This window comes from Podarcis pityusensis (genome assembly GCF_964106645.2).
Source record: "Podarcis pityusensis genome assembly, chromosome: 9".
NCBI lineage: Eukaryota > Metazoa > Chordata > Lepidosauria > Squamata > Lacertidae > Podarcis > Podarcis pityusensis.
In genome coordinates this window covers 10,731,760-10,754,426 of record NC_138034.1, presented here as the reverse complement: position 1 = coordinate 10,754,426, position 22,667 = coordinate 10,731,760, and the positions used below count along the sequence as shown (strand labels likewise).

The following is a 22,667-nucleotide window of genomic DNA, read 5'->3' as shown; positions in this document are numbered from 1 at the left end:
AAGTCTGGTAGTTGTTGTTCTCTTTGACATCTGGTAGGAGGGCGTTCCACAGGGCGGCTGCCACTATACTTAACTTAGTCTATACTTAACTCTCTTACTAGTCGCAAATTTTCCTGAGAGAATGGGAGTGGAAGGAGCAGGGACAATAGCTGCTAAAGAGAGAGAAGATAAACCCAGAATGTGGGGTGGTAATTCCGCGATCCACACCAGTTTTCTCAGCCTTCAAAATTCTGAAGTGTCAGAGCCTGACTTGCATGAGGAGAGTAAAAGGATCTTGACCTGGATGGGTTAAGAGTTCTCAACAGAAAAGGATCTGTCATGGTATTTAAAAGCGAATAGGGAAATTAAATTTCAAGCACACAGCTTTAGGAGAATATGCTATGCAAGGACTAGATAGTGCAGTGGCTAAGAAAATGAGTTGTGAGCCAGGAAATACCTGATGCAAGCCTAAGGAAAGCTACAGCCTCTCTTTCTCTTACTTTTTTATTTTTTGCAAAATTTATATACTGCTTGACTGTAAGGAAACCTCGATAAGTGGTTTACAAAAATATGAAATAAAACGTTAACATTTCAATTAAAAGGTTATATAAAAAGTATTTGAATGGTGCCCATTCCACAGAGTTAGTCCAGGAGGATGTCATAGTCAGTGGTATTGAAGGCCACAGAGAGACCAAGAGGCAGGAGCTAAGTCACACCCGGTTCTGTCCCACTCTCTGTAAAGGTCATCTATTATAGAATTATAGAGTTGGAAGAGACCACAAGGGCCATCGAGTCCAACCCCCTGCCAAGCAGGAAACACCATCAGAGCACTCCTGACATATGGTTGTCAAGCCTCTGCTTAAAGACCTCCAAAGAAGGAGACTCCACCACACTCCTTGGCAGCAAATTCCACTGTCGAACAGCTCTTACTGTCAGGAAGTTCTTCCTAATGTTTAGGTGGAATCTTCTTTCTTGTAGTTTGGATCCATTGCTCCGTGTCCGCTTCTCTGGAGCAGCAGAAAACAACCTTTCTCCCTCCTCTATATGACATCCTTTTATATATTTGAACATGGCTATCATATCACCCCTTAACCTCCTCTTCTCCAGGCTAAACATGCCCAGCTCCCTTAGCCGTTCCTCATAAGGCATCGTTTCCAGACCTTTGACCATTTTGTTTGCCCACCTCTGGACACGTTCCAGTTTGTCAGTGTCCTTCTTGAACTGTGGTGCCCAGAACTGGACACAGTACTCCAGGTGAGGTCTGACCAGAGCAGAATACAGTGGCACTATTATTAGGACGACTAAGGTTGACTCAGCCCCATAGCCAGGCCTGAACCTAGTTTGGAATGGATCTAAACAATCTGTGTCATCCAAGAATGCCTGCAACTGCTCCTACCCTCCAATCTTTTCCATGGCCTTCCCCAAGTAAAGAAGCATTTTCAGCTGGTCAATAGTTAATCCACTCCAAGGGGTACAGGGCTGGTTTATTCAGGAGAGGCTGTACCACCCCATCTCTTTCAAGGTAGCAGGTACCACACCCCCTTCCACAATGAAGCTGTAAGCACATTCTGACCCAACCCACTCTTCTAGAATTAGAAAGCCAGGGTAGACGGGCTCAGAGGACATGTAGCTGGGGATATAGCTGAAAGCCCCTTGTCCACATCAGCTGACTGCATAAGGCGAAACCGATCCCACAACACATCACGGACGGTGGCATTGGATACTTCATCTGCGACTGTGACAACCGCAGAGTCAAGGTCACTCTGAAGTCAAGCAACTTTATCCTCAAAGTGTGCAGCCAGTTGGTCACAGCAAGTCCTCAAATGCTCTAGTAAGTAACTGTCTAAAATAACTCCACCAGTCGGCCACAGTGCAGGCTGCAAAATGAGTCTTCTACACTGCATGATTAGGTGCACTAACCAGGGTTTGTTTGGGTCCAGAGCAAGTCTTGCGCCACTTGAAGGCAGCCCTGATTAGGGAAGTTTTTAATATTTAATGCTGTATTGTTTTTAACACTCGATTGGAAGCCGCCCAGAATGGCTGGGGAAACTCAGCCAGATGGGCGGGGTATAAATAATAAATTATTATTATTATTATTATTATTATTATTATTATTATTATTATTATTTGCTTCATCCGGCTTGCTTCATATCCTGAAGCTGCCTAGAATACCAAGGAGCCAATGTTCAGGAGCGATTGTGTCAACCGTATTTCATCTCACCATTCCATCGCAAAACCAGAGCTTCTACAGGATCATCAGCTTTCTCCACTGGAAGACACCCTCCCCCCCAAGAATATTCGGGAATCCCCAGTTTCCTGAATCAGTCTCCTGGGGGATGGGGCATCTGAATGGGCCCCCACCCTTGCAGGGAGGAATTGCTGCTGTCAGTCCAAGCTTTGTACATGCGTGCATGCACCTGCAGTATGATGCTGGGGTGTGTGATGATAATAATACCGACATGAGAGATATTTTGTAAAGATATATGCATGTCTTAAAAGACTGAAAAGGTGCTATGTAAATACTAGGTGTTTATTATTGTTGTTTATTAATGTGATTCCTGCATATGAATTGGCATCCATCTGATTTTTCTAAACCAACAGGCAGCTCAGCCCACAAATAAGTTCACCCAATATTAAGGCCATTTCGAGCTCTCGGATATGGTTTCCCCAATTTGGGGGCTTTTGCCACCAGTACTTCTTCGTGCAAAACGACGTCACTGTTTGTGAAACTTCCTTTGTTGCAAAATTTGAGCTCCTTTAAGTTGTTGAGCTGCTCAGATTTGCCACTGTTGTCTCTGTGTGATTGCGCTGATGTATAGGTTATGGATATGCAGCCAGCAGCAGCAGATTGAGTTAACACCTGCCCTTTAGCAGCATGTGATGGGGATGCCTGCTGAGGCAAGAGTCTTGTGCCCCTTTCCAACTGCCTATCTTGAGTATGAGTATAAATACTGTGGAACTTTTCTGCATCAGTAGTCCTTGTCTAGCCATCTGGCTAGCCAGTTTTCATAAGCTTTCTGCTTTCTTGATCTCCCCCCTCCCTCCATTTGGGGGTGACCCCTATGTTAAGATAGGCCAGACTTCTTGGGATTTTAGGAATGTGGCTTAGATTGTTGCTGAAATCTGTTTGTTAAAGGTATTTTAATGGCATACGTAGTTATGGAATCTGAACTTTTAAAAAGCTGCATTTGGAAAGATGCAATTCTTGGTGACAGCAGTCACGAAATTAAAAGGCGCCTGCTTCTTGGGAGAAAAGCAATGACAAACCTAGACAGCATCTTAAAAAGCAGAGAGATCACCTTGCCAACAAAGGACCGTATAGTTAAAGCTATGGTTTTCCCAGTAGTGATGTATGGAAGATGTATGGATAGACAGACACCTTCCTTGCATGGCAGAAGGAAGGAAGGAAGGAAGGAAGGGCCTAACTAAGCATGATGTTTTTCCCAAAGCCATGGTTTTCCCAGTAGTGATGTATGGAAGTGAGAGCTGGACCATAACGAAGGCTGATCACCGAAGAATTGATGCTTTTGAATTCTGGTGCTGGAGGAGACTCTTGAGAGTCCCACGGACTGCAAGAAGATCAAACCTCTCCATTCTGAAGGAAATCAGCCCTGAGTGCTCACTGGAAGCACAGATCCTGAAGCTGAGGCTCCAATACTTTGGCCACCTCATGAGAAGAGAAGACTCCCTGGAAAAGACCCTAATGTTGGGAAAGATTGAGGGCACAAGGAGAAGGGGACGACAGAGGACGAGATGGTTGGACAGTGTTCTCGAAGCTACCAGCATGAGTTTGACCAAACTGTGGGAGGCAGTGGAAGACAGGAGTGCCTGGCGTGCTCTGGTCCATGGCGTCATGAAGGGTCAGACACGACCAAACAACAACAACAACAATTCTTGTCCTGTGGCCAATAAAGGCATACGGCAAAACAAGGGATGCATCAAAATATTTGAAGTGGGGAATTCACGTTGGTGTGGGGTCTGTTTCCCTGTATCCCTTATGTCACAGCACCCATGACACCTTCCTTCCCTAACTGTTCAACATACACTGATATTAACCTACTCCAGCTGCTGGCATTAGATTCTGTTGAATGAGAAAACAAGCTAGCACCAACACACGCAGAACAAAACTAAATTAATACCAACAAGATAAGGGTTGTGGGAATTTGCTTTGTGGTAGGCATGTACCCTCGGGTGGATCCTGATTTGCAAAACATGGTTTGGGGCGGGACGGTCTTACGGCAGCTGCACCACATAGAACTGAGTGGGGTGGGGGGAATCTTGATGTGCCAAGCCAGAAAATTCCAGAGATAAAGAATTATCTAATGAAAGAACTTGAAGATGAGAGACCTCTGTAACACAGACTTGTTATTAAATTGCCTGAGGAAGGTAAGATCTGGCGCTGGGGAACCAGGTGGGGCTTGCGCCCACCCTATCTTTTTCCCCCTCAGGCCTTGAACGCCAGAAATGAGATGCGTGTAAAGACAGTAGTGTGGCAGACAATGAACAAGCAATAGGCCGGACAGTCACCACTCTTCCCATCCTCACAAACATATTTTCAGAGCTGGCTGTAGCCAAATTAACATTTGTATTGTGGAAAGCTCCACTGTTACATAGGAACGCTGAGATCAAAATGTGAAGAACAATTTAACTTTCTACATCACCTGTAATGGAAATAATAAATCACTTCTAATGATAGCCTTGTCAAGAAAATACTGAGTAGCACAATTGGTCCATTAGTCCACTGGGTTGCACACTGCTTTCTGTTTTGCTCCTGTTTGTTTATGATTTATGTTAAGACATTCAAAGGGATCACTTTTACTTATATTTTTATATGTTTTCTGCTTTGCACTGGGAAAACGCATCTGCTCTGCTGAAGGGGGATGCACAATTTATAGTAAACGTGGGTTCTTGGGGTGGTAGTCAACTAAGTTGTACTCAGAGTTGACCTATTAAAATTAATATATAACTTAGTTGTGCTCATTAATCTCAATGGGTCTACAATGGTACCTTGGTTTGCATACGTCTTGGTTTGCATAAGTTTTGGATTACAAACATGTCAAACCCGGAAGTGCATGTCCCAGTTTGCAACCTTTTTTTGGATTACACCCCATTTTTTTGGATTATGAACCTTTTTTTTCCCTTCTTTTTTTTTTTGAGGCTCCATTGGCGAAAGCGTGCCTTGGGTTACAACCTGTTTTGGTTTACAAACAGACCTCCAGAACGGATTATGGTTGTAAACCAAGGTACCACTGTACTCAAAATAGAGCTGAATGTCACTCTAAAGCTCAATCTAGGCAGGGTGGTAGTGTTGGTAGATGGTTGACCACACCTGGGAGATAAGTGTTCAGACCTTTTTGAATAGATTTCCACTCCTTGAGGGTCAAATTCACAGACTGGAGGTGCTGTTAGAGGCAGCACTGGATGGCTCTGTGTGCAATTCTATGTACAATTCAAAGGACTGGCTTTACCATAATCTATAAAGCCCTGTGTAGCTTGGGATCAACTCTGAAACAATGCATCCCCTGATGCTATCTGAGATGGTCGTTGTCCTGAGTTCTCCCACCAGATGAAGAAAAGGAGGTGGGGAACAGGAGGACAGGTCCTTTTCTGTGTTGGCACCCTGCTTGTGGAGCACACACCATCGGACTGCACACTTGGTGCCTATAATGAGTTTTTGGCACTAAGGTGGTGGTGGGGGACAACATGTTTATCTGCACAGATGTTTTAACTTGGCATATGTTGTTCTGTTGTTTTATTCCTTGCTGATTTTAGGATCGTAGCTGGATTATTTTATTCTGCTGCTGTTCTATCTTAGCATGTTTTCTATTCTTAAAATGCCAGCCGCCTCCTAAGTCTCCTTGGTTAGGTGGGCTAGAAATACGTTAATGTAAATAAATCTTTCTGTTAAAAGACTCATGCTTCCTAAGCAGTTCAGCGTGAGAATGCAGATTAATTTAGTGATCCTCCAACTGTAAATTGAGATATGCATTTGTGATCTTACAGAAAGGTCTCTTACTGAACAGGAATTTTGTGGCTAAAACCTCATGGCACGTTTTGGAGAAGAGTGGTGTTGCAAGAGACCCATCCTGTGGTTTTAATCTCTATTGTTTAACATGGTTTTCCAAAACAGTTTTAACAAGGAACAAAGGAGCCCCTGTAAAGAAACCTGGGCACAATCTACCAGACACTTTTCCTGTATCAAGCTCCATTGACGTGAATGGGAATTGTGCAAGACCCTGATAAGAGACTTAGCTGCCTTTGGTTCTTTCCCTCCCTCAACTATCACTGAGCAGGAGTCATTTTATCAGGATACTGCAAAGGCTGAGGAGGGAAGTAGGGCCATTATCAGTGTCAGTTCAGTTCAGCTGACAGCACACCATAGCTGTCAACCATCCCTTATTTGGCAGGAAACTCCCTTATCCCAGCGCCGTGTCCCTCTGCTGTCCCTTATTGATGATGTCCCTTAAATTTCCCGGGTTTCAAAGGAAGCAGCTCCTCTCCCTCCCTCCCTGCTGGCCAGGGAGGCTCCAGCTGTGTTGCTTGGCTGTGTTGCTCACCCAATAAGGAGTCTAAGAATGACTGGGGGGTGGAGCTTGCATGCCTTGTGCCGATCAAATCGGCCGCATTGCCTGGGGACTCGCCTTTGCGCAGCGCTTCCCAGCAGAGAGGTGACGGTGGTTTTCCTTGCTGCATCCCCTTTGCCGGGTTGTTGCGCTGTGGGAACCACCGCTTGAGGCTTCGTTTGGCTGCTGGCTGGGCTTTCTGCCTTTGGCTCGGAGGGGCTCAGAAGCCGAACATACCTGTGCTCTGAAAATCCCTTATTTTGGCTGCTGATCCCTTATTTCCAAGGCTGCTGGTCCCTTATTTTCAAATCTGTAAGTTGACAGCTATGCAACACACTTATTTTTGGCTCCTCCTCTCCCAGAACTATTTCCCTTCCAACTGGTCATTCTAAAAAACTTCAAGACATTTAAGAACAAATGCCTGAGTTTCCTTTCTTTCCTACTCCTTCCCTATCTCTTTTTCTTTTGGAGGCAGACTGTCGATTTTAGTGAGCTGTCTGGGAGCCTTTGTAGCCAAAGAGTTGTTTTAAATAAATATGTGCCAAGAAGGACTGACAGTTCTAAATTTCCTGGTAGGTTGTACTGATGGTTAGTGGCTTTGACTAATACTTTGTTCATACGCCTACTGGGTTTATTTATCTTTTAATTAGCCGGCAAAAGAGAACCATAAAACAAATATAAAACAGATCAAAGACATCAGAAACAAAAGCAATTATCGTACCAACAGTAAAAATACAAAAAGCAGTAGATATAAAATAAGCTAAAACTGGATTTTTTAAAGACCAGCTCCTTGTTTAATCACATAGATTAAGGATAGGTCACCTTGGTTCTCATCTTGGTTCTGTGTCTGTCTTTTTAGGGAGCACGAAGAGGTCGAATTGATGCATTTGTGCAAAGTTTGGACAAAAACTTCATGGTTCCAGTAGGTGGTGCTATCATTGCTGGCTTCAGTGACTCCTTCATACAGGAGATCAGCAAAATGTACCCAGGTATATAGTTTTTAAATGGATTTTTCTTCAGGAAACAACCCTGAAAGAAACTCAAATAGCTTATTCTCCCCAATGAGAAAAGAAATGATTTATATCTTATTTCTCTCTTCCCCACCCCCAGGAAGAGCATCAGCCTCTCCTTCATTAGATCTTCTCATTACATTGCTGACCTTGGGCACAAAGGGGTATCAACAGCTGCTAAAAGAAAGAAAGGTAATATTTCAAAATTAACTGATGGCAAATTACATCTTAAGTTGTAATAAACACGTAACAAACATTTTTGGAGCCTCAGCTGCAGTAGGCACATGAAGCTTTCTTGTTTGGCCTGTAGCTATGTCTTTGTTGTTGTTTTTAAATGGGCTGACAACCAGGGCTCTGTTTTCTCAGTACAGTCGTACCTTGGATCCCCAAAAACCTTGCGAGTCGAACGTTTTGGCTCCTGAACGCCGCAAACCCAGAAGTGAGTGTTCCAGTTTGTGAACGTTCTTTGGAACACAAACGTCCAATGCAGCTTACGCGGCTTCTGATTGGCTGCAGGAGCTTCCTGCAGCCAATCGGAAGCCGTGCCTTGGTTTCCGAATGTTTAGGAAGTCGAACGGACTTCCGGAACAGATTCCGTTCGACTTCCGAGGTACCACTGGATGTGCCATATTTCCACAGTGGGCTGGTATGCATGCAAAGTTTATCCATAGTTCAGCACTACAGTGGTACCTCGGATTACATATGCTTCAGGTTACAGACTCTGCAGACCCAGAAATATTACCTTGGGTTAAGAACTTTGCTTCAGGATGAGAACAGAAATCGTGCAGCAGCAGCAGGAGGAGGCCCCATTAGCTAAAGTGGTGCTTCAGGTTAAGAACAGTTTCAGGTTAAGAACAGACCTCCAGGACGAATTAAGTTCTTAACCTGAGGTATCACTGTACATGGATGAGTCTCAGTGAGGCTGGGGCACTCCCCACTCTTCTTGCTTCCTCCCATGTACAAATCAGGAATGCTTAAACCAGGAATCTTGACTTACAACAAACAATGGTAACTTGCCAATCAAACCAACTTCAGATCATGGGTTATGAAAGAAACTCAAATAGAAAATAAATGATTTCTATCTTATTTCTCTTTTCCCCACTCCCAGGAAGAGCATCGGCCTCTCCTTCAGCTTCTTTAGCAAACGGTTGTTTGTTCTAAACCAAGATTCCTTGTTCACAAATAGCACTAAGCTGATATTCTTTGAAACTAAAAGTTAACTTTGCTGAGGTATTCTGCTCTGGTCAGACCTCACCTGGAGTACTGTGTCCAGTTCTGGGCACCACAGTTCAAGAAGGACACTGACAAACTGGAACGTGTCCAGAGGAGGGCAACCAAAATGGTCAAAGGCCTGGAAACGATGCCTTATGAGGAACGGCTAAGGGAGCTGGGCATGTTTAGCCTGGAGAAGAGGAGGTTAAGGGGTGATATGATAGCCATGTTCAAATATATAAAAGGATGTCACATAGAGGAGGGAGAAAGGTTGTTTTCTGCTGCTCCAGAGAAGCGGACACGGAGCAATGGATCCAAACTACAAGAAAGAAGATTCCACCTAAACATTAGGAAGAACTTCCTGACAGTAAGAGCTGTTCGACAGTGGAATTTGCTGCCAAGGAGTGTGGTGGAGTCTCCTTCTTTGGAGGTCTTTAAGCAGAGGCTTGACAACCATATGTCAGGAGTGCTCTAATGGTGTTTCCTGCTTGGCAGGGGGTTGGACTCGATGGCCCTTGTGGTCTCTTCCAACTCTATGATTCTATGAGGTCTAGGGCTGGGTGGTATCTGGTTTTCAACACCGCAATATATCACCAGCTAAACATTGTGATATACCAATATATCACAATGTCTGAAATAAGGATGGAGCTATGTAGAGGCACTGTTTTTTCTCGCATCATGATTTTTGCCAGCACCTTTTCTTGTGATTCACTGGCCCCTGCAGGAGGTAGGGGAGAGCTGAGCCAGCAGAGTTAACAGGGGCTGCAAAAACCGAGAAAAGCATTGGCTGGCTTCCCGGTTTTTCCCACATTGTGATTTTTGCATAGCACACAAACACACATACACATCGTGATTTGGGTTATATTGCCAGGTCAAAAATTATGAAACAGAAATTATATGGCCTTCAAACCAGTTTTGGACGATATATCACCCTGCCCTTCTGAAGTCTGCCATGAGAGCCTGGAGCTTTGCTCAGGCTTGCCCATGTAGTTCTAAGCCATGGTTTAGCATTACATTCTGACCAACCTGGTGCCTTCCATCCTGGAAACTGCAGGTTGGTCCGCATGAGTCACAACCTTTAAAGCCTAAGACCCTCGTACCTACGGGACCGCCTCTCCTGGTATGTCCCACAGAGGACCTTACGGTCTTCAGAGAAAAACATCTTGGAGGTCCCGGGCCACAGGGTGGTTAGGCTGGCCTCAACCAGAGCCAGGGCTTTTTCGGCTGTGGCTCTGATCTGGTGGAACGCTCTGTCACAAGAGACTAGGGCCCTGCGGGACTTGACATCTTTCCACAGGGCCTGCAAGACAGAGCTGTTCCACCAGGCCTTTGGCCGAGGCACAGTCTGACCCCATCCTTTGGTAATCCTCATAGAACGCTAGCCCAACGGTTGCCATTAATTGGATTCTGAATTGATTTTAGAATGAATTGATATTAGAATGTATTTCAGTTAATTGATTGTGATTTTATGTAAATTGTGTTACTTTTACTGTTGTTAGCCGCTCTGAGCTTGGCTTCAGCTGGGGAGGGCGGGATATAAATAAAATTTTTGTATTGTTATTAATATTATTATTATGGCTGTGGGTGCAGTGGTGGTCCTGACACCCCACTGAGCCCTTCCATTCTGTTTGGGGTTTGAATTATGGTCTTAGACTGTAATAGTTTAGACATACCCAAGACCACCCAATAAGATTTTTCTGATAATAGGATTACCTAGCCCCTCTAGTTTCAAATTTGCAAGTATCTTTTTTCCATGCTTGCCTTGATTTGCTATCACTCTATCTGCATTAAGTGCTTGGCTGGAACCTCAAATGAAACTGTGTGCTGGGTCTACGTGAGACCGTTGGGAAAAGAGAGCTGGATGTTAATGCAGCGTGTAGTGGACATGTCTCGATCACAACATGTTTGGGGAATGGGACCTTGCAAGCAACCACCCAGCACTTCCCTGCCAGAAATGATGAGAGTAATTCAGGAACGTCCCTGCAAACCACCACCAAGTCTTGCAGTTGAGATGCCATCACCTTGTGATGAATGAGGCTGCAACAAAGCCTAATAAGATCAATAGGGTATGATTTCCCTTATTGATTCCTAGCTAAAAATAATCAAACAGGTCCACAAGCACAGTCTCAGTGCAACAACCAGCCCTGCGCAGGGGGGAAAGAACTGTGAGTGTTGTGATACACTTGAAGTTGCAGAGGGACCATTTGGTCAGCAACCCATTAATCACACCACAACATCTTTAAACTCTAGGAAACACAAAAACGACAATTGGAAGTACAATTTTAATTTGGCATCCCTGTTGTGTGTCTCGCTCGGAATAGAATCTCCTAAATTTGTTCCTAACTTTGTAAAACTACCAAGACGAGACCCAGCTATATGCGTGTCATTGCCCTTTCTTGGACTGCAACACTTCAGGGAGTGTGTTTGTATGTGGGAGAGGGTGCTTAATAAAGTGGTTCTCAAGCATTGGGGTTTTTTAAGGGAGTATTTGTAGGCTAACAAAACTTGGGACATCAAAATGCAACTGGGACCTAGAGGAAGAAGAAGAAAACAAAATGGTAGCCAAATTATATTTGCAAGGTTTCCTCTTCTTTAACTGAAGTGCATTTGTGGAAATCTGACTAATCTCTAATAATTGACCTGAATTGGCAGTACATCAGCAAATACTATATCATTGCTTTCCCCCACTCCAGTGTGATGTGGGAGATCTTCTGATTTGCTGATGTAAGGGATTCTTGACAAATGCATGTTACTTCAGCTCTCGCATCTCTGAACTCTTGAATATTTAATATATTATTTTATTGTTTTGCAAGCTTAGAGCCATTCTCGTGTTAGGCAGAAACAAAGTGACTCGCTGCTACCTAAAATAGAAGCCTCTTTAATTCATGCCTAAGACGCCTGTGCCGTTGTGCGGTTGCTTTGTGTAAGCAAAACAAAAAAAATTCCAACTTGTGGCCTGCAGACAAATGGTTGAACGTGACATGTGGTGCTGCCTCCTCATTTGCTACTGCAATAAGAATGTCAAGATATACTGTGTCTAGGTCGGTAGTTTCTTTGCAGTGCATGTCACAAGATATAAATAAGATAAGCGCCATGTGAATCTAGAGTACCCCACATGCATACATATACGAAGGAAGCCACTCTCTACATCACTGCATGATTCACTTCTCTGATCTTAACTCCTCCCAAAGTGTGTGTGTGTTGGGATGTGAGGAAAGCTGATGTCAATTCTGCTGTGACCGCATCAGATGGGATAGGATCTGTCAGTCACTCCTGCTGGAAACGCATGGCAGATTTTGCCACCATACTCAGAGGAGGCTGCCTATTTCTTCTCTGCATGAGTCATTGTACAGAGTTTGCTTCCTTCAAGCCAGGAGGCACAGGCAAGATCAGTGACTCGTGTTGAAGAAGCAGGGAGGGAAGCTCCTGCAAGGGCAATATGTTCTTCCTCTTACTTGTTAAAGGTAGTCAGAGAAGAGGGAAATAAGCGCCAGTCTTTAGTACAGAAATGTTGAGACTAGTCTGGCCAGAGGAGCAGTGGTCTAGGTACCAGCAGGAACAGCTAATTTGTAATTGTTCCAGGAAAGTCCCATAGTGGCTCCTTGGCATAAAATTAAGTGAAATTCCTAATGATTCTTCAACAATATACTATTAAAAATGAAAACAATTGTATTGTTCTAGTCCACATACACACAGGTTTCAAAAGTCAGTCTATACTTCTATAAAGTAGGGGGGTTAGATTCTATAAAGCTGAGGGTTAGATTCATAGTGTCAGTACTTAGGGTTGTATTGAATGTAGAGCTGTGGCTAAGGTTCTGTCAGCATAAGGATTTTGCTTGTGCAATGGACCTTTCTTCTCATACCATCCCAAAAAACTATTCTGTTCTGGTGTTTTCTCAAACCTTCCAAAGAATATCTGGGGACAGCATAGAATGCACTTGAGGAGAGGAGGAAGAAAGTTCCATTGCACTAGCAGGAATTAACGTGCTGGCTTCTGCCAGTGCAACGGGTCAACTGAATATGGACCACAGATACTAAGGATCATTTTCAACTGCCGGGAACCACAAATAATTTGGCTTTGGTAGATGACAAAGCTCAATGAAGACCATGTATCTTTAAAAATGATTAATATGTCATTCATTTGTTATTGCTTTAGTTAATATAACAAATAAAGAATTAGATTCTAATGATTTCAGTGAAGAAGCAAATCTAAGCAACTCAACCATATATTTTAACTGAAACAGTAGTTCTGCTCCATAAGCATTATTTTCTAAATGTTGTGAATCAGTTTCTTGTTTCAGATTTGTTGTAGAAATAAGAACTATCACCTTGCTTTTCTTTAGTGTACTTTGAATGTGTGTGTTCCTGAATGGTAAAATTTAATAGTGGTGGTTTATTGCCTTTTGCTCTGTGAAAGCTGAGGCACAGCTATTATGTTCTCAGCAGGAGCTATTTATAGCTTGACATTGAGTGCTCTTTTCTATATTGGTTCCACTACACCTACTCAAAAAAAGAAGCCAGGCTATTAAAAAAAAAAATCAGAATAATTTTCTCCCTTTTCTTGCCTTATCCTCATGTCAAATCTTATTGCAGGTTATTTGAGCTCGCATCAATAAAGAGCCTAGCCAGTGTCTTGCAGAGGGGAGGTTAATCTCTGCAGCAGAACCTGATAGCTCGGCCCAGATTCCTCCTCCCTCTGCATGACGCAAAGGAACATGTTTCATGCTCTCCACCTCCGTGAGCGATAAATGGATCCATGACAGCCTTTTGCAAGGCCAGAGAAAGTACTGGAGGCTTTCAGTGCTTTTGTAATACTGTTGACAAATAAACAGGCTGCCTAGGGGCTAGGGAGTGTTTTCCCTAAGGCAGCACCCATCCCCTAAAATGGCAATCTATCCTTCTCCCATCCCAGTTATAACCACCCATTAAGCTCCACTACTGAACAGATAGTTTGAATGCAGGTATTGCTAGCCCACCTAGCCTTATCCACTGTAATGCACTGCCTATCTTAATAGTTTCATGCAACTCTTGTGCAATGGAGGAGCTGTGTAGTGCTTTTCGGCAAGCTTATCTATCAGTAATCTGTCTTGTCTGGTTGAGATGACGCAGGATCCAAACTCCCCACTTGTCTGTGTGGAATAGTCCTTTCACACCTGCACAGGTGGAAAAAGATCATTTCCTTCCAGCAGCCACTATTATGGTAGTGGTGGGGGGATACTTGAAAAGGAAGCAGAAAATACCCTATGGGTGAGTAAAGTACCTGTGCATTGCTCTTTGGATCCCAACCATTAATTTGCTGGGGGTTTTTTTTCAAGCCTCCACTTAAGATTTTGGAAAGTCTAGTTAGATGAAACACTAAACCATGTCCACTATTAATGATTACAGATGAAAGAAAAAGAAAACCTCACACGTCTAGAGCTTTGTCTGCCCACTGGGAACTTCCATTCACACAAATCAAGCACAGGCCAAACAGCACTGCTCCAGAAGCTTATTATATATTAAAATGTATGCCACTTTATGGAACCTTCAGGTCCCATAAAGCAGTATACAATTATATTAAAAAATGGAACAAGCGCACCATAATTAAAAGGATCAGTACAATTAAACTGCAATCAGCAGAAAAGCCGCATGTCATGTAACCATGCAGAGAAAACAAGTTAATTTAGACCAGTGCTTTTTTTCTGGGGGGGACGCAGGGGTACGCATACCCCTAAATGTTTTGTAAATCTAAATTTGGCCTCATTGAGGGGCAGTATTTCAATGAGTAGGAAAATGAGAGTACCCCTAAACATTGTTTTAGGAACAAAACACTGATTTAGACTAGAGACCCACCAGTCTTGAAAAGGTTAGTGGCAAAGAGGTTAGACCTGCCTCTCAAGGGATCTATTTCCAGAATCTAAGGGTCACAACAGCAAAGCCCTGCCCCACTTACCTGCCACCCAGAGTTTAGATCATGGGTAGGCAAACTAAGGCCTGGGGGCTGGATTCGGCCCAATCGCCTTCTAAATCCGGCCCGTGGACAGTCCAGGAATCAGTGTGTTTTTACATGAGTAGAATGTGCCCTTTTATTTAAAATGCATCTCTGGGTTATTTGTGGGGCTTGCCTAGTGTTTTTACAGGAGTAGAATGTGTCCTTTTATTTAGAATGCATCTCTGGGTTATTTGTGGGACAAAGGAATTTGTGTTTTGTTTTTCCAAAATAGAGTCTGGCTCCCCACAAGGTCTGAGGGACAGTGGACCAGCCCCCTGCTGAAAAAGTTTGCTGACCCCTGCACTAAACCATGGTTGGCATTATGAACATGCAGCAGGCACAAGACTCTGGCTCTCTAATCTAGGCATACGGGGGAAAGTAGGAAGGCAAAGAGAAAACGTTGGATTCCGTTTTGTGGTCCATTGGTTTGCCACTTCATCTAGATAGGCAAACTTTGCCACAAAAAGTGATTAGAAGTTTCTAATCTTGGCACGAAAAAGGAATGGAAAGGGAAGGGAAGGGGGAAGCAGGTGACCCCAAAGCTCATTCTCATACTGCTTCTCAGTACATCAGAGTAGCATATGGTTCTGTTCTAACAAAGAGTCAGCTAAATTCTCCTGAAAATAACTCACTCGAAATGTCTACTCACTCAAACTGTGTAACATGGGACACACACACACATTTGAGACATCTGTTTTCTTTTGTGTGAAAACTGCAATTTGTGAATATCTCTGGGTTACTGGTTGTTGAAATCCATACTCAGTTATACTCGTTTAAGAGCTGTGGATATGCCACACATTTTGGAGGTAACTTTTTTTTGTTTTTTCCTCAAACGCTGCTGATCTAGCATAAAGCATTGTTTCACTTGGCTTTTTAATCTAATCTCTTCACTTCCCCCATTGGAAATTTAGCTGGCATTTTAGTGCTTAAGTTGTTCAATACTCTTCTAGTATGATAAGATCCTTTTGTGTCTTGAGTTAAATATAGCACTCGCAATGCAGAAAAATCAATGGAATTCAGTTACATTTCTCTTAAGTAAAACTTGTGTTTGGAGTCCTCGTAAATTCCTCACAGAGTAGCCAGATTTTCTAATAGAGGTTAGATATGGATTTGGCCTCACAAAAAGTATTGCCGAATATATGGCACTACTAATTTATTGTACGGTAAACTGCTTAGTTAGCTGCTTGTAAGATCTAGATGCGTATTAAAATAGGGGAAAAAATAATTCTGAAAGGCAGATCATTTAATAAATCACGGGTGTTTACTGTTTCGTTCCCCCTTGTTTCACCATGTCACTTCAGTCAGCCAGCCACAATTAATTAATAGTGTTAACGTCCTGGTTTTAAATTAGCTGGTTTTACTGCTGCAAAAAGCTCCTAAATCTCAGCTCTGAAAGCTGCTTTGTTTGGGCTTCCTTGTGGTAGTCTTGCTTGGGGGATTAGCCAAGGGGTGAAGATTTCTGCCAAATCCACTATCCATGGCGTATATATTGTTTCTTGGCTTTTGTGAGGAGTGGGACATGGGTTGCTCTTCAGTCCTCATAATGTTGGATCTGCGAGAGGAGGCTGGTCTAATCCCTGCCCTGCCTCCAAAATTTTTCATGCCACTACACTGACTGAGAAATTACCATATTTTTCGCCCTATAGGACGCACTTTTTCCCCTCCAGAAATGAAGGGGAAATGTGTGTGCATCCTATGGGGCGAATGCAGGCTTTCGCTGAAGCCTGGAGAGCGAGAGGGGTCGGTGCACACCGACCCCTCTCGCTCTCCAGGCTTCAGGAAGCTATCCGCAAGCCTTGGGAGCCCGCGGGAGTTCCCGCCGGGCTCCCAAGGCTTGCAGGCAGCAGCCTGCAGCCCGAAACCCGGGGAGCGCAGTGGAGTGTGCCCCGGGCTTCGGGCAGATATCCGCAAGCCTTGGGAGCCCGGTGCGGCTTCCCGCTGGGCTCCCAAGGCTTGCGGATAGCAGCCTGTTCTGGGGGCTGGGGTCGGGGGAAGCTTGGGCTTCCTCCGCCCCAGCCCCTCGCCTGGGGGGAGAATAAATTTTTTTTCTTTATTCCCCCCCCCCCAAAAAAAACTAGGTGCACCCTATGGGCCGGTGCGCCCTATAGGGCGAAAAATACGGTAATTTGATTTGAACTCCGGACTCATCCAGACTTCCTTTTGTGCTGTGTTTCTAAGCACAGGTCTGTGTCCTAGTGTTTTTTTCTTTTCTTTTCTTATCCTGGTGCTTTCCCCAGGAAAATCCATGTTTTGCTGCTAAATCAAAGCAAACAGCAATTGGGCTTTCTGCCGTTTGCTCTGATTCAGTGGTAAAACACAGATTTCCCGGGGGGGGGGAGCACCTGCTTTGGGATACAAGCTTTATCTGGGACCAACTAAGTTTCCCTGGTCTTTGGTTACATCCTTCCAGCTGGTCCCTATAAAATAATAATAATTTAATAATTTATTATTTATACCCTGCCCATCTGGCTGAGTTTCCCCAGCCACTCTGGGGGGCTCCCAATCGAGTGTTAAAAACAATACAGCATTAAATATTAAAAACTAATAATAATAATAATTCCTGTAAAAAGATGCAGGAAGACACTGCTGTTGGTTTCCTCAGTGCTGTTTGATTAGCCAGCAGCTCCTGGTCTTTGTTGACCTCAAACCTGCTTGCTGCTGCTTTTGTTTTAACGGATTAATCTAAATATTAAGTAGGAAATACTTGGTGGCAAACGTGAAGACACAGATTTCCGGTGAAGAATAGCCAAAAAAAGAACTAAAAGCAGTTGGTCCCCCTTCTCTCCCCCTAGGAAATGTTTTCCTACCTTTCGGAGAATGTGAAGAAATTAGCGGAAGCTTACAACGAGAGGCTGCTGGAAACACCTCACAACCCCATCTCCTTAGGTAATCAGGGTGTTGTGGGATGGTTGTATCTGCAGAGAAGAAATCTGCGGTGTAATAAAGCAGAGGGTGATTATATCGTGGCAAATGTGGTTTGTCACTTTCACTTCTGAACTGTCCAGGGAAGGTTTTGTTGTTGTTGTTAATGGGAATTACAGTGGTACCTCGGGTTACAGAAGCTTCAAATTACTGAATCCGCTAATCCAGAAATAGTACCTCGGATTAAGAACTTTGCTTCAGGGTGAGAACAGAAATCGTGTGGCGGCGGTGGGAGGCCCCATTAGCTAAAGTGGTACCTCAGGTTAAGAACAGTTTCAGGTTAAGAATGGACCTCCGGAACGAATTAAGTTCTTAACCCGAGGTACTACTGTGTAGAAATGTTGGAAATAAATAAATAGGCTGATACCCCCCCCCCCCCCAATATGAATGGGACATTTAGGCATCCCTCTCTCTCACTCACTCACACACACACCACTTTTTCAAAACTTTCTACTAATATTTGCTGTAGAAAGGAATTATTATAAATTACAATAACCTTGTTAACTTGTATTTTCAGCTATGTCACTCAGAGAGCTAGATAAACAAAGTGGGACAGCTGTCACGCAGCTTGGATCTATGCTTTTCACCAGACAAGTGTCTGGCGCAAGGTAAGTACTTCCGTTAACACCTCCGATTCAAAAACGCATTGAAGCAAATTTTCCGGGAGCAAGTCTCCCTTCACTTGGAGCCAGTCTCAAAACTGACCCAAAAGATATGCAGAGGTTGGCAGGACAGAGCTTGCATGCAACTTGGTTCTGTGCATGTTTACTCTGAAGCAAATCCCACTGATTTCAGTGGCACTCACTCCCAGGTGAGAGCAGCTGGAACCCAAACCTCCCTTATGTGGGGCAGAAAGTCGCAAAGTGTGCCATTCCAAGGGCAGGGCTGAGCTGGCCCTGGACCAACTGGATCTCAAGTTGGTCTCACAGCCAATGATTGCCAGCATTGGTGGTTGAGAGTCTGGATTGGGCCCTTAGTAGGTTTGCTTTCCTTTTGTTGTTGTTTAGTCGTGTCCGACTCTTCATGACCCCATGGACCAGAGCACGCCAGGCACTCCTGTCTTCCACTGCCTCCCGCAGTTTGGTCAATCTCATGCTAGTAGTTTCGAGAACACTGTCCAACCATCTTGTCCTCTGCCGTCCCCTTCTCCTTGTGCCCTCCATCTTGCCCAACACCAGGGTCTTCTCCAGGGAGTCTTCTCTTCTCATGAGGTGGCCAAAGTATTGGAGCCTCAGCTTCAGGATCTGTCATTGCAATGAGCACTCAGGGCTGATTTCCTTCAGAATGGATAGGTTTGATCTTCTTGCAGTCCATGGGACTCTCAAGAGTCTCCTCCAGCACCATAATTCAAAAGCATCAATTCTTTGGTGATCAGCCTTCTTTATGGTCCAGCTCTCAATTCCATACATCACTACTGGGAAAACCAGAGCTTTAACTATACGGACCTTTGTTGGCAAGGTGATGTCTCTGCTTTTTAAGAGGCTATCTAGATTTGTCTTTGCTTTTCTCCCAAGAAGCAGGCATCTTTTAATTTCGTGACTGCTGTCACCATCTGCAGTGATCATGGAGCCCAAGAAAGTAAAATCTCTCACTGCCTCCATTTCTTCCCCTTCTATTTGCCAGGAAGTGATGGGCCCAGTGGCCATGATCTTAGTTTTTTTGATGTTGAGCTTCAGACCATATTTTGCGCTCTCCTCTTTCACCCTCATTAAAAGGTTCTTTAATTCCTCCTCACTTTCTGCCATCAAGGTTGTGTCATCTGCATATCTGAGGTTGTTGATATTTCTTCCGGCAATCTTAATTCCGGTTTGGGATTCATTCAGCCCAGCCTTTCGCATGATGAATTCTGCATATAAATTAAATAAGCAGGGAGACAATATACAACCTTGTCATACTCCTTTCCCAATTTTGAACCAATCAGTTGTTCCATATCCAGTTCTAACTGTAGCTTCTTGTCCCACATAGAGATTTCTCAGGAGACAGATGAGGTGATCAGGCACTCCCATTTCTTTAAGAACTTGCCATAGTTTGCTGTGGTCGACACAGTCAAAGGCTTTTGCATAGTCAATGAAGCAGAAGTAGATGTCTTTCTGGAACTCTCTAGCTTTCTCCATAATCCAGTGCATGTTTGCAATTTGGTCTCTGGTTCCTCTGCCCCTTCGAAATCCAGCTTGCACTTCTGGGAGTTCTCGGTCCACATACTGCTTAAGCCTGCCTTGTAGAATTTTAAGCATAACATTGCTAGCATGTGAAATGAGTGCAATTGTGCGGTAGTTGGAGCATTCTTTGGCACTGCCCTTCTTTGGAATTGGGATGTAGACTGATCTTCTCCAATCCTCTGGCCACTGCTGAGTTTTCCAAATTTGCTGGCATATTGAGTGTAGCACCTTAACAGCATCATCTTTTAAAATTTTAAATAGTTCAGCTGGAATATCATCACTTCCACTGGCCTTGTTATTAGCAGTGCTTTCTAAAGCCCATTTGACTTCACTCTCCAGGATGTCTGGCTCAGGATGTCTGGCTCTTTCCTTTAAGTCACCATAATTACCCCTGAAAAGTTCAACAAGTTAGGTTGTTCTGTGTTTTATTTCTGGGTGTGTTTCTGTATGTAACTTTTTTTCCTTTCCCCCTCCCCTTTCAGGGTCGTTCCCCTTGGGTCTCAGCAAACAGTGAGTGGTTACACTTTCAAAGGCTTCATGGCCCATACAAACAAATACCACTGTGCCTACCTCAATGCTGCTTCAGCCATTGGAATGACGAAAGAAGATGTCGACGTGTTCTTGAAAAGACTTGATAAGTGCTTGAAGGCTCTAAGCAAAGGAAAGAGCGATGAAAAAGGTCCCCCAGCACTGAATGAAGAAGTGGCCTCCGGTATGGAAAAGTGCAATTTAGTCGAAGAAGATGACCGAAAATAGCTTAAGGAAGATTCTTCCCAACTTAGGATGTTCAGCATTTATATCAGGGCCATGTCATGCAACCTGCAGTACAATTAATGGGGGGGGGGGGGATAACCAAAATGTTAAGTGATGCAGGACACATTCCTGTGATGCATTAATTCCATTTAAATGAATGGGAGGTGTTCAAGTGCACCATTGGTGCTGTTGTGCAGCTCCCATTCATTTCAGTGGGTCTTGCACTTTCCTTTTTATGTTTACACATTCGCATTTCCTTGTGAATGATAAATATTGGAGCGTGGCTTTATTTTCACCTAAGAAACCAGTTCATTGGTTAGGGAGTTTTCCTTTCTGCATAACGCAGGTTATTCAGTGATAACAGGTTATTCTCTACCTTACGAGCGCCATTTTGCAAGTGAGCAAAAACGATTTAACGGAAAACGGATTTCATTTTTAATTCACCCATATTACAATAGGCTTTGCTCTTTTTTTTGACTGATCAGACCTCTTACAGATGGAAGCTTTATGGGTTCCCCTGTGATGGTGCCTTGCATTCTGTTTTAGAGTTCAGGAGAAGCCAACATGATGTGCAGAGACTGTTGGACTCTCAACTCCCATCAGCCACAGCCAGCATAGACAACGGTCAGGGACATGGGAGTTGTACAACAACATCTGGATGATGCCATATTGACTACCACTGCTGTAATGCCTTGAAAGGGGGATCATTTCTCCTGTGAGCTGATTTTAATATGTTATTATGCATTGCTGCTTTCTGGGTATTGGAATCCATATTATGGCAGTAACACCAAAATGAAATTCTGAAGTCTAGAGTTATCGTCAGGGTCAGCTAGCATTCCTTCCACTTCTGGGTTGGCCCCTAGTATTGTAGCACTGCCTACGGTCAGCGAATTTAGAAGGTTATCTCAAGTGGTGTGAGATTCAGGCAGAAGGAAATGGTAGCCATGGAAGTTGGGTATAAATCTACCCTTTATGTGCTAAAGAATATATGGCAGTAGCTATTCCTGTCTGTAATCTTGTTACACTATACTACAACTGTAGTGATTTCCATTTATGCATAACAGAGCCAGGATACTCAGTGACTGATTCATAACTGTTGCAGCAACAGTACTGAGTTATTGTGCTATTGGCACGTGGGGTGCAATGTTTGTTTCTTGTTCTCTCTCTTGTGAGGAAAAGTCATCTAGATAACATTTGTGTGTTACGCATCTGTATTTTGCGGTCTGGCATTCAAACTTCGTTATATGGGATGTTACAACATACATAACTACACTCTGCCTTATTTGCTGCAACCTTCCTGTTCCATTTTCACTCACACAGCACCCTTAGGTGTGTTTTAAAGTGAAGCATCAACTTTATTATAAGGGAAGCAAGGTAAAAGATGGTGTAGTTCTGCCAGTGAGAGCGAGACAGCTTCAAAGGTCGCCCACGCACAAGACTCAATACAAGGTTATTATGCATGCTGAAGAACCTCTGAATTCTTTAGACTTAAGAGCTTTAATTCAAATAATTGAGTTTGATTTGTAACGGGTTGCTATAGACATGAGAATAAGTAATTACTATCAGTGGATGTTCTCAGGTAAATTTAGGTGGGCGCTCTGGTCATCTTAATTGAATAAATTATAAGTTTTTCCTTGGTTTTCTGTGGTGAATGTTTTCTATCCCTCACCTTGCCACCCACCAAAACTCACTTTTCCCCGATTTGTGTATCATTTGTGAGAGGATGACTCAAAAGACTTCTTCATTTATGTGTGCAATACAGTGGTGCCTCGCAAGACGAAAAGAATCCGTTCTGTGAGTCTCTTCGTCTAGCGGTTTTTTCGTCTTGCGAAGCAAGCCCATTGACGGATTAGCGGATTAGCGCTTTTAGCGGCTTTTAGCGGCTTTTAGCGGCTTAGCGGATAAGCGGCTTAGCGGCTTAGAAAAAGGGGGGGGGGAGGAAAAAAACCCCGCAGGAACTCGCAAGACATTTTCGTCTTGCGAAGCAAGCCCATAGGAGATTCGTTTTGCGAAGCACCTCCAAAACGGAAAACTCTTTCGTCTAGCGAGTTTTCCGTCTTGCGAGGCATTCGTCTTGCAGGGCACCACTGTATCACCA

The 22,667-nt window shown here is 43.8% G+C and overlaps 1 protein-coding gene across 2 annotated transcripts in view; it reads left to right on the top strand.

The window, feature by feature from the left end:
* Nucleotides 1-22,208, top strand: part of SEPSECS (Sep (O-phosphoserine) tRNA:Sec (selenocysteine) tRNA synthase) — a 39,333-nt gene extending 17,125 nt beyond the window's left edge. Inside the window, exons 7-12 of one of the 2 annotated variants that reach the window (XM_081020064.1) lie at nt 7,402-7,531; nt 7,653-7,744; nt 17,528-17,621; nt 18,175-18,265; nt 20,299-20,326; nt 21,116-22,208. In XM_081020064.1, coding sequence (XP_080876190.1) covers nt 7,402-7,531; nt 7,653-7,744; nt 17,528-17,621; nt 18,175-18,265; nt 20,299-20,326; nt 21,116-21,187 — 507 coding nt within the window. In that variant the 3' untranslated portion in view covers nt 21,188-22,208. Of the gene's footprint in view, nt 1-7,401; nt 7,532-7,652; nt 7,745-17,527; nt 17,622-18,174; nt 18,266-20,298 lie in introns of both variants that reach the window. The other variant, XM_081020063.1, reaches the window with a different exon arrangement.
* Nucleotides 22,209-22,667: the final 459 nt, after the last annotated feature.